Source organism: Ovis aries, chromosome 8 (assembly GCF_016772045.2).
Source record: "Ovis aries strain OAR_USU_Benz2616 breed Rambouillet chromosome 8, ARS-UI_Ramb_v3.0, whole genome shotgun sequence".
NCBI lineage: Eukaryota > Metazoa > Chordata > Mammalia > Artiodactyla > Bovidae > Ovis > Ovis aries.
The window spans coordinates 18,975,508-18,989,772 of record NC_056061.1 but is presented as its reverse complement, the minus strand read 5'-3'; the positions used below and the strand labels follow the sequence as shown (position 1 = coordinate 18,989,772).

Here is a 14,265-nt window from a genome sequence, read left to right as displayed (position 1 = left end):
AGGGGTCAGCAGGGAGACACACTTTCTCTGTCCATTCTCAACATACAGCATGGTACTCGTGCCTGGCTACGGGGATTTACAGATATTAGCAAATGCTTAGCAGATAGAAAGAGACTTATAAGAATTTCTGCAAAGTAATCTCAGATTAAACATAATACAGTGAAATAAGTCAAATACCACATGATATCATTTATATGTGGAATCTAAAAAAATGATACAAATGAACTTATGAATCAGAAACAGACTCACAGACACAGAAAACAAACTTCTAGTTATCAAAGGAGAAAGGGGGAGGGAGAAACTAGGAATTTGGGATTAAGAGACACATACTACTGTATATAAAAAAAACAACAAGGACTTACTGTATAGCCCAGGGAACTCTTTTTAGTATTTTGTAATAAACTATAATGGAAAGGAATCTGGAAAAAAGTATGTGTGTGGGTATGCGCATGTAACTCAACTTAAAAACATACCGATGATGCAAACGTAAGTGAATGACTAAAAATCACCAGGGCCAACTTTTCCTGTTCTGAAAACAAGTTCTTTGTTAATCTCATTACGAGGGTAAAGGAGGGACTGTGGAATAAGATTTGCTCTGACAAGATGTAGTCCCAAACTATCACGAAATGTTCACTACCCATAATTATGAATCTTTTCCTTGATGTACAGTGGGTACTAAGATTTACTAAAAATGATAGCATGTGTACAAAATTTTAAAAATATTTCATATAGAAACTGATAAAAGTTTATTTGGGGAATTCCCTGGCCATCCAGTGACTAGGACTCCGTGCATCCACAGCAGTGGGCACAGGTTAGATCCCTGGTCTGGGTACTAAGATCCTGCAAGCCCCGTGGTACAGCCAAAAAAACAGGTCTACAATCAACAAAGTTTAAAGCCTTATTTATGGGAAAGTGGACGCAGCTGAAGCTGGATGCATATGGTGTGGTCAGATAAGCTTCTTCACGGTATTACTGACTCGGCATCCATTTAGTTCGGCTAAGTGGCTGGCAGGGGCTTTAAATGAACACTGGCCCCTCAGGAGAATCCCAGGGATGGGGGAGCCTGGTGGGCTGCCGTCTATGGGGTTGCACAGAGTCAGACACGACTGAAGTGACTTAGCAGCAGCAGCAGTCCCTCAGGCCAGAGTGTGCCCTTGATAACAGCCCCAGGGTCACAAGTAAATGTCAGTTCCTGGTAGGACTCCCTCTTGTGATCATGTTTCCCCCACCCCCAGGGCCCGCCCTCTGTGTGCCCTTCAGAAAAGACCTTGCTGGAGCCTACTAAGTTGGTTTGAATTGACCAATTCGGCCTTACCTTCGGAACCCTGAAGCACTCGATCTACCGTCACAAAGGCATGTGCCCCAGGTCCTCTCTGTCCATACTCGGCCTCCCTGTGTGGCCCCTGGAGGTGAGTCATGTACCTTTTCAGGACCTGTTAAGTAATAAACCTCTCTATTTCAATTTCTCTTGTGGTCTTTCATTGAACTGCAGCTTACCATATAACACCCTGGGTTCTAGCTAACAAAGGTTCATCTAACAAAGTCGCAATATTGCACCATGGCGCAGCGCAGAAGCACAAGGCTTTTGTGGGGCTCACAGCTCTGATGTACAACTATCTGTGTGGTCTAGAGAAGCCCCGAGGCTCTTATTTCTAATCTGTGAAGGTGTGAAAATAATACTCATTTCTTGGGGTTACTGTGGGACTTGAACAAGAATACTTGGCACGTGTAGGTCTTAATAAATATTAATTTCTTCATTCTTACTCTTAATTTGCCAAAAAAAAAAAAGATGTATTTGTGTAGTAAGGAAGGGAGAGAAAGTTAAGAATATAGTATGATACTATTTAAAATTGCATTATTTGTTTCTGCTAGGGTACAACACAATAATTTGCCCCACAGGAGAATTTATCCATGTTAACTGAGATTTAAGAACTGAACAGGCAGCTTTTGTTTAACTTACCACATTAAAATTTAGATTTTCTTCAACCCATGCTTGAGCCTCTTCAAATTCATCTTTCATATTCATAATAAAAAGTGTATCCAGGGCATCTACTATTGTTGCTCCTTGGATATTACCTGAAAATATCAGAAAAATATTTACTCAATAAAACACCTTTGACAGATCCATACATCCACACTGAGCATACCTTGGACAGGAAGTGAGTAATACTGAATTTATTAGTAAATAAGAATATTGAACACAGTCTAAAGTTCTTTCAGTGAACTTTAGAAAAAGTTGTATCAAACCAAACTAAAAATTATCACAGGCTATAGACTGGTACACTAATCTTTAAAGTCTTTTCTGAGTTGCAGAAAACAAATCTCTTACAAATTTCATTTGTGATCACATTCTCTAGCAAAAAAAAAAAAAAGACCTGAAACCAAGGAGCAATACACGTATTAATTTTAATGTAATTACATCAAAGTGCACCTGCACAAAACTGTTTTAATTATAATTAGATCTAAAATTGTTTAGTGATAGCTCTAAGAAACCATTACTCAAAACTGGAATTCAACCCCCTCTCTGCAGCTCTGACTGATCCTAACCTCTCCTCCCATGTCCTAACCAGGCCTGACTCTCATTTATTTCCTCTCAACTCCCTCAGCAGGAAGACTTTACATTGCTCTTTCACTCATCACTTTCTATCTCCCACTGTTCCTACATATATGCATCTCCTTTCAGTCTGTGAAGTTCCTCAAAATAGAGAAGTCATGTCTTATTCACCTCCGCATTCCATGCTGAAAGACTCAGAATGTTTTTAAGGCTTAACAATAAATTTAAAAATCATCACTGTATTAACACAGAACTACAGAATCTCTTCGATAAAGATTATGGCAAATTTACAACTAAAAGACTTCTTAATGGTATGAACAACTTTCATAGAGATAAAAGCAAAACTGGAATTATTTTTTTTTAAGTTATAGTAAGCAATAAAAAAAATTAAGAACTCTGAGTCTGCATAAAGTGTCTGGGTTTCTCTCTTTATTTACCATCACCCATGTTAACTGGTCACTACGTCCTCAAACATACTTTAGAATTATCTGAAGCCACATGTACTGCTACCACTCCAGGTTTGATTCTTTTCACGTCTAAAGTGAGTTGCTGTGATGAACCAACCAGCCTTTCCCCCTACTCATCCAGTGCTCCCTAACTGTTCCTGCAATGTCCTTCTCCCTACCAGAGTGTCTACTGTTTTTCACAACTTCCAATGATTATCTACTGAATCTACCCAGTCCAGTTCAGTTGCTCAGTCGTGTCTGAATCTTTGCAACCCCATGGACTGCAGCATGCCAGGCCTCCCTGTCCATCACTAACTCCTGGAGTTTACTCAAACTTGTGTCCATTGAGTCAGTGATGCCATCCAACCATCTCATCCTCTGTCGTCCCCTTCTCCCGTCTTCAATCTTTCCTAGCATCAGAGCTTTTTCAAAACGAGTCAGTTCTTTGCCTCAGGTGGCCAAAGTATTGGAGTTTCAGCTTTAGCATCAGTCCTTCCAATGAATATTCAGGACTGGTTTCCTTTAGAATGGTTTGGATGGATCTCCTTGTAGTCCAAGGGACTCTGAAGAGTCTTCTCCAACACCACAATTCAAAGAATCCACCCAGTCCTTTGGTAATTCACTATCTGTACATACGTCTTCTGCACTAGGTCATAAACTTTGCAAAGATTTGTGTTTATTAATAACAGTGCTGGAAAGGGAGCCAAACAAATGCAAAGTCCTAAATAAATGGAAAAGTATAGTGGGGTGATTAGGAGCAGACTCTGACCTTAGCCAGTCACATGTGGGTTCAAGTACCAGTTCAGCCAGTTAGTAGATGGCTAGCACTGGGCAAGCTGTTCTCTCAGTTTCATATTTCTCATCTATAAAATGCATGTAATAACAGGGATCAAATGAGAAGATGCACAAATGGCACTGTGGCACCTAGGGTCAGCTGATACTGTTATTTGTTACAGAATGTGATCTATTTAACAGGGGGCTTCCCGGGTGGCGCTAGTGGTAAAGAACCTGCCTGCCAGTGCAGGAGATGTGAAAGATGCAGGTCTGATCCCTGGGTCAGAAAGATCCCCTGGAGGAGGGCATGGCAACCCACTCCAGTATTCTTGCCTGGAGAATCCCATTGACAGAGAAGCCTGGTGGGCTACAAGTCCACAGGGTGGCAAAGAGTCAGACACAACTGAAGTGACTCAGCACACACGATGATATAACAGCTTCAGTTAAAAGATAGAACATCACCTTTTCCATGGTGATTTCAGAAGTATCAGACCAAGATTCACATCCTCCCCCCGCCTTTCATCCTGTTACTTACAGACCAAACTGTGAGAACTGAAGAGGAATGGAGTTCAGGGAGAAGGGCGCTGGGGAGCTCTGTGACCCAAGGAATCCATCTAACACTTCTGTTACTTAGCTTCTGCACCTCCACTACGTGAATGTTATTAATACGTGGAGAAGGTATTAATCACAGCAGCAGACTGTGAGGACCCAAAGCAATAAAATGATGCCAAAGTGGATGAATGGAAGTTCATGTAACAGATGACTCCATCCTCCCTTTCTCTCACAAACAAGAGGAATTCAGAGCCAAAGCTGAGAGTCACTGAGACACAGTGAAGGTCACCACGGCTGGCTGCCTCGGCCAGCTTATTGATAAAGACACAGCTTTTATCTGACAGGAAGCAGTTAATGCAGCCAACAAATACTCCTCTGCTATGTACCACATGGGAGCTAAAAATCAGGATACTGTGCCCATGCCCATTAAATAAGGATCTCTGGAAGTGTGCCCCAGGCATCAGTATTTTTTAAGGGACGCAGGTGGTTCCAAAGTGCAGTCAGTGCTATGTCTGAAGGACACACTATGCACAACCCCTGCAGACAACTCCATCAGGTGTACAAGTCTCCTAGCAACACAATCTGGAGGGTCACACAGACTTTCTCCACCACCCACAAGTGCAGTCGATTGGAGAGAAGTTACTGCCAGGAATGAGCCAAAGCACATACTACTCACCAAACAAACTGCTTGAATGGCCTCCTTTTGATACAGGCTTCAGTTCATTTTTACCCCAGGCATAACGTTTATAATTTTTCCAAGCATGTTTCATCATCTGAGAAAAGAAATAAAAATGGGATTATAATTTGAATTTGAGACGTTTTTGCTGCAAGATAGATCATACATCGAAGATCTAAAGGTTAAAACACTAAAACTCACTGCTCAGTTAAAAGGATGATGATAATTAAAAGGGGGACAATGGTATGAATAAGCTGGAACACACACATAACATACAAATACACATCATCCCTTTATGTCTACAAATGGAGACTTTTTAAATCCATTTAATCTTATTTCACATATTAATACATATCATTTTCAAAAGTCAGTTCCCAGCAACAGATAGTTTATCATAAAAGGGTGAATCATTCTTAATAGATAAGTCTAAGTAGATAAATCATTCATTTATCTATTTCATCCTCATAATGCATAAAATCTGTAAGGATTGTATACTTAAAATTCCCCCTTTTCTTGCAAAAAGTTCTCTGTACTTAGTGTACAGACATCCAAAGTTATTACTTTAAACACTGATGTATCTTGACCAAGACTATATGGAGAAATATTTTTAAATAAATATAGGAAATGAAAAAAAGAAGCTAATTCTATATATTCCCAACCTAGATGTCTTGTACTAGGAATGTTTTTAAAGTCCAAAACTCTCTGCCATAAATTAGCTGTATACATTTTTCATTTTCAAATTTTATTAATTTTAACAAAATTAGTTTACTTACATATAATGAAAATCAATCAACTATTCCTGGCTTAGAAACTAAGCTCTGACCTATTATGCTAGATATTAACTATAGTAGAAAATGAATAATAGTCAAGGAAAGAAATTATTCTCTAAGAGCTTATCAAAACAGTTGTATAACTATTATAGAATAGTTGTACAGATCTTTTTATGACTCCAAGAATACACTGCACCTGTTTTTGTATACATTTTTTTTTAAAGGGTTGAGGACTCCTCACCTGTTCGGAATTTATTCATGCCACTATCCCCAATCCATTAGCAACAGTAACTAAAATATGCACATAATGGGGAAATATTCTAATCTGGCTCCGTATTTTAAAATATCTTAAAAAGCATCACTAAAGTCATACATACTATATACAGGCTGTTTATCACTAAAAATCTTCAGTGAGATCAGTACGATTTTATTAATAAGAAAGTCTTCCTATGTCCCCCCAAATAACAAAGCACTATCTTCAATCACTCTGTATCAGTAAAGTATCTTCCTAACTCACCACTACTGTTAGTAATAACAGCTACCAAAAAATCTGTACTGTCTGCTGGGTACTCCACTAAATGCTCTATGTTCAGTATTGTATTCAATTCTTGTTACCACTCTTTGAATGACGTTGTATTGTCACTGTTTGCTAGACGAAAAAATTGAGACTTTGAGAAGTTACAACACAAACATGTTTGCTCAGAGTCATGCCATTTCTCCACAGCTGTGGAGCCAGGGTTCATCCCTGTGTTGGCCTGACTTCAAAGCCAGTGGCATTAATCATACACTGTATATACTTCCTTTGATGAGTCAGCAACAGACCCTTCCTATGATGAACCAGATTGTTGCTCTTCTAACCATCAACAGAATGTGTATACGATGGTGTTTTAGAGATTTTCCTCCTTATGAATTAATTTTGTTGAAAAGTATACTAGGTTTAAAGGGAAAATAACTTGATTTACAATGACTACCAATTACTCACACAATCATGGATGAGTCAGGCTTTCTTTATGGGAAAATCTGGGATAATTCCTCACAGGATGCATGTAAGGATTACATGAGCATGACCTGTGTGGTGGCACCCTGCGCACAGGGTGAATAATCGCACACCTACTGAATTTAAGTCTATATTGAGCCCAATTAAACTCACGTCACACAAATAGAAACCAATGAGCCTCTGAAAAGACAGGGTACATGAACACTAGGTACAGAAACACCTTGAGATTACATCTCAGTTCGATTTGGTCTTCCCATTAAATGCACTGTATTTGGTAAACTCTTTATTCCTGTTTCAAAGATACTTTATAAATCCAAAAGCTTTTGGAATACACCTAATACAAGAACAGAAAAAAAAAAAAATTGTTACGATGATTTGTTTCCACTCCAGGTCTGAATGGAAATCTCTGCCATGTACTACTAATGACTCAAAGACAGCATAAAGCTTTCCTATAGAAGACTGTTGTTTAGCCAAACACGACCATTTATACAATGTACCACTGGCATAGAACCTCACTGAGTTACTACTGTAATACATATGAACTTTCCTTATCTTTTTTTCCCTAAGGGAAAATCAGACACTAATTGCTTATCTGCCTGTATTTCAAAAGCTGCTGTGACCCATTTCTCAAAATGGGTTCCTCATCCCATGGGATTTTCTATGCGTTAAAGTTAGAAAAGAAAGAGAAAACAGTGTGGTCAAAGTGCCCTGTATGGAGCTCTAATATCGGTTTCTCCAGGAATCTGTGAAATAAAGAGGAAGAGCCATCCCGTTAAAGGATTCCAGTGGTTGGTCACCTGGGGTGAAACCATGAGGGAGGTGGAAGGCAAGGAGAGAGAGAGAGACTGGGAAGCAGACGGCGGGGGCGGGGGTGGGGGGGGGGGAGTGGGGGGGTGGTCAGTTATTTGCATGGTGCCCAGGGGAATTATGTCAAGCTTGTAGAGCTGCTGCTGCTAAGTCACTTCAGTCGTGTCCGACTCTGTGCGACCCCATAGGCAGCAGCCCACCAGGCTCCTCCGTCCCTGGGATTCTCCAGGCAAGAACACTGGAGTGGGTTGCCATTTCCTTCTCCAATGCATGAAAGTGAAAAGTGAAAGTGAAGTCGCTCAGTCATGTCTGACTCTGAGCGACCCCATGGACTGCAGCCTACCAGGTTCCTCCGCCCATGGGATTACAGAACTGCAAACAATGCTGCTGAATGCTCAATGTTGATGAATTATCTTCCTCTCCTCCATGAGGTTCTTTTCCTGCTGAGACTGTTTACTTACTGCCCAGTGGTATGTCCTCTTAGAAAAATCCTCTTGTTTACTGCGGAGGAATGTATAAGAGCAGGTCACAGGTACAAGCATTTTAAAAAATGGGTTTACATCTGAGCTCTGCCATCATTGGTGTGACTCCAAGTGAGGCAATTAATCTTGAGTCCACTTTCCATACCCATTAAGTGTAAACAAACAAACGTACCAGTCCAGTAGACAGCAAGGAGATCAAACCCATCAACCTTACAGGAAGTCAACCCCAAGTACTCTTTGGAAGGACTGATGCTGAAGCTGAAGTTCCAGGATTTTGGTCCCCTGATATGAACAGCTGACTTATTGGAAAAGTCCCTGATGCTGGGAACAATTGAGGGCAGAAGGAGAAGAGGGTGTCAGAGGATGAGATGGCTGGACGGTATCATTGATGCAATGGACATGAACTTGGACAAACTCGGGGAGATGGTGAGGGACAGGGAGACCTGACGTGCTGCAGTCCATGGGGTTGCAAAGACTTGGATACAACTGAGTGACTGAACAACAACAACCAGTTCAGAGACACTCACATTCCAGCTATTTCAAAGGACATGGAAGGCTACACTTGGTTCAGCTGAGGACTAGCAGAGAAAGGGGGAGGGTGTTGAATCTTAAGGTAGAAATTGATGGCCTTCGCTCTTAAATTTACATTTACAATCGATGCTTTGAACAAACTGATTTTAAAAGCCTGTCAGTAATTTCCACCAAACTTTGACATTACTTGTCACATGAAAGTAACTTCTGAAACATCCAGATCAAAATCTCAACTGAAAACGTTTTTAGGATCACTCTCTCAGTCTTTAATCTTTGGTGGAACAGGGACATGGCAGCAGGGAAACAAGATAAAAAGTAAACTTCAAGAAATCAAGTCACAGCTTGGCCAAACCCTGCTCACCCACTGGAAAACAACGTCTAAATTCGTGAACACGAGACAACGATCGAGCCGGCCCTGCCTCTCACCTGGTGCAGCCCGGCTCCCTACATTCCTGTGGGAAGAAGGCTGAGGACCAGAAGGAGCACTGAGCCCCCAGGAGACTCTGTGCTGTGGATGCCGTCACAGGGAGCAAGGCAGGCGGGCTTCAGCTGGGGGAGCTGGAGCCCTGTTGTCTAACGGTCGGATCTCTCAGACCCTCAGTTTCTCATCTTTAAAAACAACAATCAAAGGAAACAAACATCCCACTGCAGTGCAGGATGTTAACTGTGCGGGAGGATTGGGTTGTGCTAGGGCAGGGATCTATGGGAATACGCCACACTTTCCACTCAATTTTGCTGTGAACCTAAAGCTGCTCTAAAAATTACCGTCTACATGAAAAAATAAATGAATAGCATTATCTTCCTCACATCATGGTCAGGAGATCAGATCTGATAACGTCTGGCTACAGGGAGACATCTGAAGAGTGTTCCTGGCTTTCAGGCCGACCTCCACCTCACTGCCCCACCCGGTGCAGGAGTTTAAACAGAGATAAGCAAGAACAGCGCAAAGGAAAGCGGACACAGAGCTACGCACACAGTGGACAGGGCAATTCAGCGGGAGGGAAATTCACAGGGGAGGGAAGAGGTCAGTGTCACTGAGAGGTCACAGAACGCAGAGCACAGTATGACTCGGCACTCACAGACACTGCAGGCCTGGAGTCTACCACAATTACTGCATTTGGCACCCTGTTACGCTAAATGGAACCAGGATGCCGCCTAAGACAGTCCTGGGAAGATTCTCCCCTTAAGACGGTATACTGGGCAAGGTCCGAGTCCACCCACCTTCTATCTGTCCTCGCTCTGCACAAAGAACCCTCCCAGCCATGAGAGCTTCCAAATTCACCCCGTATCAGATTAAAACACTCATTCAGCACTTTGCTCAATTTATCTCTTTCCAAAACTGAAATACATCAGTTCTCTCTCCCTTTCCATCGGACAGTAAAGAATCCACCTGCAATGCAGGAGACCTGGGTTTGATCTCTGGATCAGGAAGATCCCCTGCAGAAGGAAATGGCAACCCACTCCAGTATTCTTGCCTCAAGAATCCCCATGGACAGAAGAACCTGGCAGGCTCCAGTCCATGGGGTAGCAAAGAGCTGGACATGACTGAGCGACTAACACTTGCTTTCTCCCTTTCCACAAGGCTGTTTGTGTGGCTGTGCTCAGCTGTATCCATCTGACTCTTTGTGACCCCGTGGACTGTAGCCCACTCCAAATTCAACACAGTCCTGTACTTCACCCAGCAGCCCCTGGACAGAGGGATAGAATACATTCAGTTGTTGGTTCTGGGTCCAGGGCCAGCTCCCTGGCTTGTGCCCTGCTCTGCTCTGGGCTCCGAAGAAGGACTGAAAATTCAAGGGCCAGACAGAAATAGAATGGCCAGGTTTAGGGCAACTGAAAATGATGGGGGAATTTAGCCAAACAAGAGTGAAGGCCCTGGCTAAAGCCATTTAAAGAAATACTCTTTAAAAAAAAATACTAAGCTTGCTTTCAAGGTTTGAGCTAGGTTTTCCAGGGGTCTAGAATAAAAACAGTATACTAGTGAAAGGGAAAAAATATCTGTGAGCCACAGATGGCCCACAGACCAGCGGTCTGCACTGCAACCCCAGGTTTAAGGGCACATGTCTAGACCTGACTACTCTGTTCTCAGGCCTGTGGGCATGACGCTTCCCTCCAGGCTGCCCCCCCAGCTCAGGGAGCAGTGCCTGGCCCACTTCCAGCCCAAGTTGCCTCAGTGCCTGCTCTTGACCGTTCAGGGCCTGTCAGGACATCGGTGTTGACTCTGCCCAGAATTAGTGAGTCCTCAAGACCTGAGATGTATAAAGCACTATGCACATACCTCTCAGCAATTCTCTTCTTGCTGAAAGAGAGGTAAGCTGCCATTTCAGAAAGCATTTGTAATTCTAAATCCTACACCATTCTACACATACAAGTGCAGAAGCTGTAAAGAAGAAAGTGACTTAACTTTGTCCCACAGCTACAGGCACTGGGGGAGGAGCCTGGTAATGCTCTGCCACACACTTAATCCTCCTTAACACCTCTGGGGTCAGAGAAGGCAATGGCACCCCACTCTAGTACTCTTGCCTGGAAAATCCCATGGGTGGAGGAGCCTGGTAAGCTGCAGTCCATGGGGTCGCTAAGAGTCAGACACAACTGAGCGACTTCACTTTCACTTTTCCCTTTCATGCATTGGAGAAGGAAATGGCAACCCACTCCAGTGCTCTTGCCTGGAGAATCCCAGGGACGGAGGAGCCTGGTGGGCTGCCGCCTATGGGGTCGCACAGAGTCGGACACAACTAACTTAGCAGCAGCAGCAGCAATGCCTCTGGGGTACTATTAATCCCATTTTACAGAGTAGGAAGCAGAGGCCCAGCATAGCACAGAGAAAGAGCAAGGTTGTGAACTCTCCCATTCTGATTCTTTCTTTTGCATCACTTAGAATGCCGTGACTTTTTGCTGCTTGCAGACCTTAAGACTGAGCTCCCCTGCTGCTCCAGGCACAGGGGGCAGCCCTACCTGGGGTCCAAAGGGACACGGCCGGGTCTCGAAGCAGAAGGGCACACACCAAACTGGACTTGTAAGCTGGCTCCAGGACGGGTCCTAGCAGCACCAGTTTTTCTCATCTGCATTGAATCCTTCAACCCTCAGGACCTTCGTTCCCTCTGCTTCAGCTCTCTCTCCAGCTCTGAAGCCCAACTCCTCTCCTCCCACTGTGTAGGCTACTAGGGTGGACAAGATGGCTCTGCCCTCCTCCGACCCCGCCTGTCCCTGGATTTATGGAGAACCGTGAACTCTTCTTCATCACACTGAGCTGCCAACTGCGCTGACCCCTGATCTTTTCAGCTGCAGTATTTCGTGAGCTTTATCACCACCTCTAGGGCTAAAGGTGGCCACTCTTCTTTTCTCCTCTCCACAAGCTGACTTCTTCTTCCTTGTCCCAGTGTGTGCAATTAGTCACCAGGCACCCCAGGCTGCCTTATAACCAAGGAGTGGATAGATGTGTGACCACATTTTCTTCAGATTCAGATGTCCTGAATTCTCCTACAGCCGATTTAGTGTTGTTGTTGTTTTTTTTTTAAGAAAGCAGGAGATACATAAAGGAAGAGTAATTATTAATGCTATTATTGTATGAATCCTAATGGGCTACTAAACATTAATTCCTCGAATTGAAACAGCAGTTAGAGCAGCAATCTCTTCTGAAAAAGACTCGGAATGCCTGATAAAGTCAGTTTTAAAAAATGAGAAGTCCAGTTAATCACCACTTATAGAGGACAGATTGTCCTGTTTCTAAGAAGTATCTCATATCCTAAGAAAAACCCAGTTTTTCTATGTCTAGCCCAGAGAACTGGGTTATAAGCTATTTAATGGTTCTTTCTCTGTGACCAAATTCTGATACTCTTTTATAAAATGTCTGTGCTATTACCAAATGAAAGAGGGTAGAGGACACCCCTTTCAAGCCCCCTCCAAACTTGACTACAATATAAATATTCTAAGAAATAGTAATTTCGCATCTGAAAAGTTGGCTGTTAGAAAAAGATTTGTTCATATATGACTATCTAGTACACTCCTTTTTTTGGAAAAAAGTATTTATTAGTGAGAATATTTTCTTTATACAGACAAGCTCTGGATCAGCTGAGGGTCTATGACTTGCAGTTATTCCCTTCTCAAAAATATCTGTCTTGTGGTCAGTGACTGTGGTCTCTTCCCACAAAGTTCAAACATGCAGCATCAGAGTTCTTGGTTTTTCTTTGGTTGATTTTAAATTGATCTAAATCTGCTTCCATTAATTACCCTTGCTAAGTAAGACCTCTGTGGTCAATGGGAGGCTAGCAAGTGGTCCTTTGCAGGCCAGATGCCAACTGATCTTCCCTGCGCAGTTCCCAGGCAAAGGCCTAGTAGTGAGTGCTTTTCCAAACCTGGGAATCATCAGTGACTACAAGGCAATGGCACCCCACTCCAGTACTCCTGTCTGGAAAATCCTACGGATGGAGGAGCCTGGTAGGCTGCAGTCCATGGGGTCGCTAAGAGTCGGATACGACTGAGCGACTTCACTTTCACTTTTCCCTTTCATGCATTGGAGAAGGAAATGGCAACCCACTCCAGTGTTCTTGCCTGGAGAATCCCAGGGACGGGGGAGCCTGGTGGGCTACCGTCTATGGGGTCACACAGAGTCGGACACAACTGAAGCGACTTAGCAGCAGCAGCAGCAGCAGCAGCACAGAGCTTTTAGCAGGCAAGAGAAAACGATACTCCCTGCTGGGATACCACGGACCTTTGTTTTATTCTAGAAGGTCTCAAAAACGTTTCTTCATAGGAAACAAACCTATTCTCAGTGAATCTCTTCTCTCAAAAGACATTTTAAAAAAAATTTTAGTTTTAATATTTGTAATAAAATAAGCTTCCCTGGTGGCTCAGTAGTAAAGAACCCACCTGCCAATGCAGAAAATGTGAGTTCAATCCCTGGATTGGGAAGATCCCCTGGAGGAGGAAATGGCAACCAACTCTAGTACTCTTGCCCGGGAAATCCCATAGACAGAGGAGCCTGGAGAGCTGCAGTCCACGGTGTTGCAAAAGAGTCGGACACGACTTAGCAAGTGACTAACTAAACAACAACAACAAAGCAAGTCCAAACATCCTTTTAACTCATGCGTGTCACTCTATAGCTTCAAATTGTCACTCCATTTATCTTTCTGCAGGTGTGACACAATGTTTTAGAATAAATATGCTCTTTAAGGGATCTGTTTATAAGATCTGTCAAGTTCATGAAGACTAATAAACTTTTTATTGGTTCTTTTAATACTCCTTTTTTAAAATGTTACAAATACTATGAAGTTAGAATATAATTAATGAGAAAGAATATATAAATAATAAAAAATAAGCAAAATTTTTCTAAAAATGAGCAAAAGTTAGAGATAGCTGCCTTTTAAAATGTACATTCTTTTCTTCTTATTTTCTTAAGCAAGCAGAGTTGCCTGAGAGAGTCCTGTTCTGCTTCAGTTATCAAGAGGAGAGTTGCAGGACACAGCATTTCTTTTTTTTCTTTTATATGTATGTGTTTTTAATAGACAATTTTTTAGAGCAGTTTTCGGTTCACAGCAAAATTAAAAGGACAGTATAGATTTTCCATATACTCCCTATGCACACACGTGTAGTAATACTAATAATATGATGTTTCTGAATGATACATTTGTTACATTAGTGAGCCTAAACTGACATGTCCCATCACCAGAAGTCCAT

General features: G+C 42.5%; 1 protein-coding gene across 1 annotated transcript in view; it reads right to left on the bottom strand.

Moving 5' to 3' along the window:
• The window catches only part of MAN1A1 (mannosidase alpha class 1A member 1), a 171,346-nt gene that overhangs the window by 121,542 nt on the left and 35,539 nt on the right, over window positions 1-14,265 (bottom strand). Inside the window, exons 3-4 of the mRNA XM_015097327.3 lie at window positions 5,003-5,099; window positions 1,961-2,076 (exon numbers count right to left, since the gene is read on the bottom strand). Of these exons, the coding sequence (XP_014952813.2) occupies window positions 1,961-2,076; window positions 5,003-5,099 (213 nt within the window). The remainder of the gene's footprint in view (window positions 1-1,960; window positions 2,077-5,002; window positions 5,100-14,265) is intronic.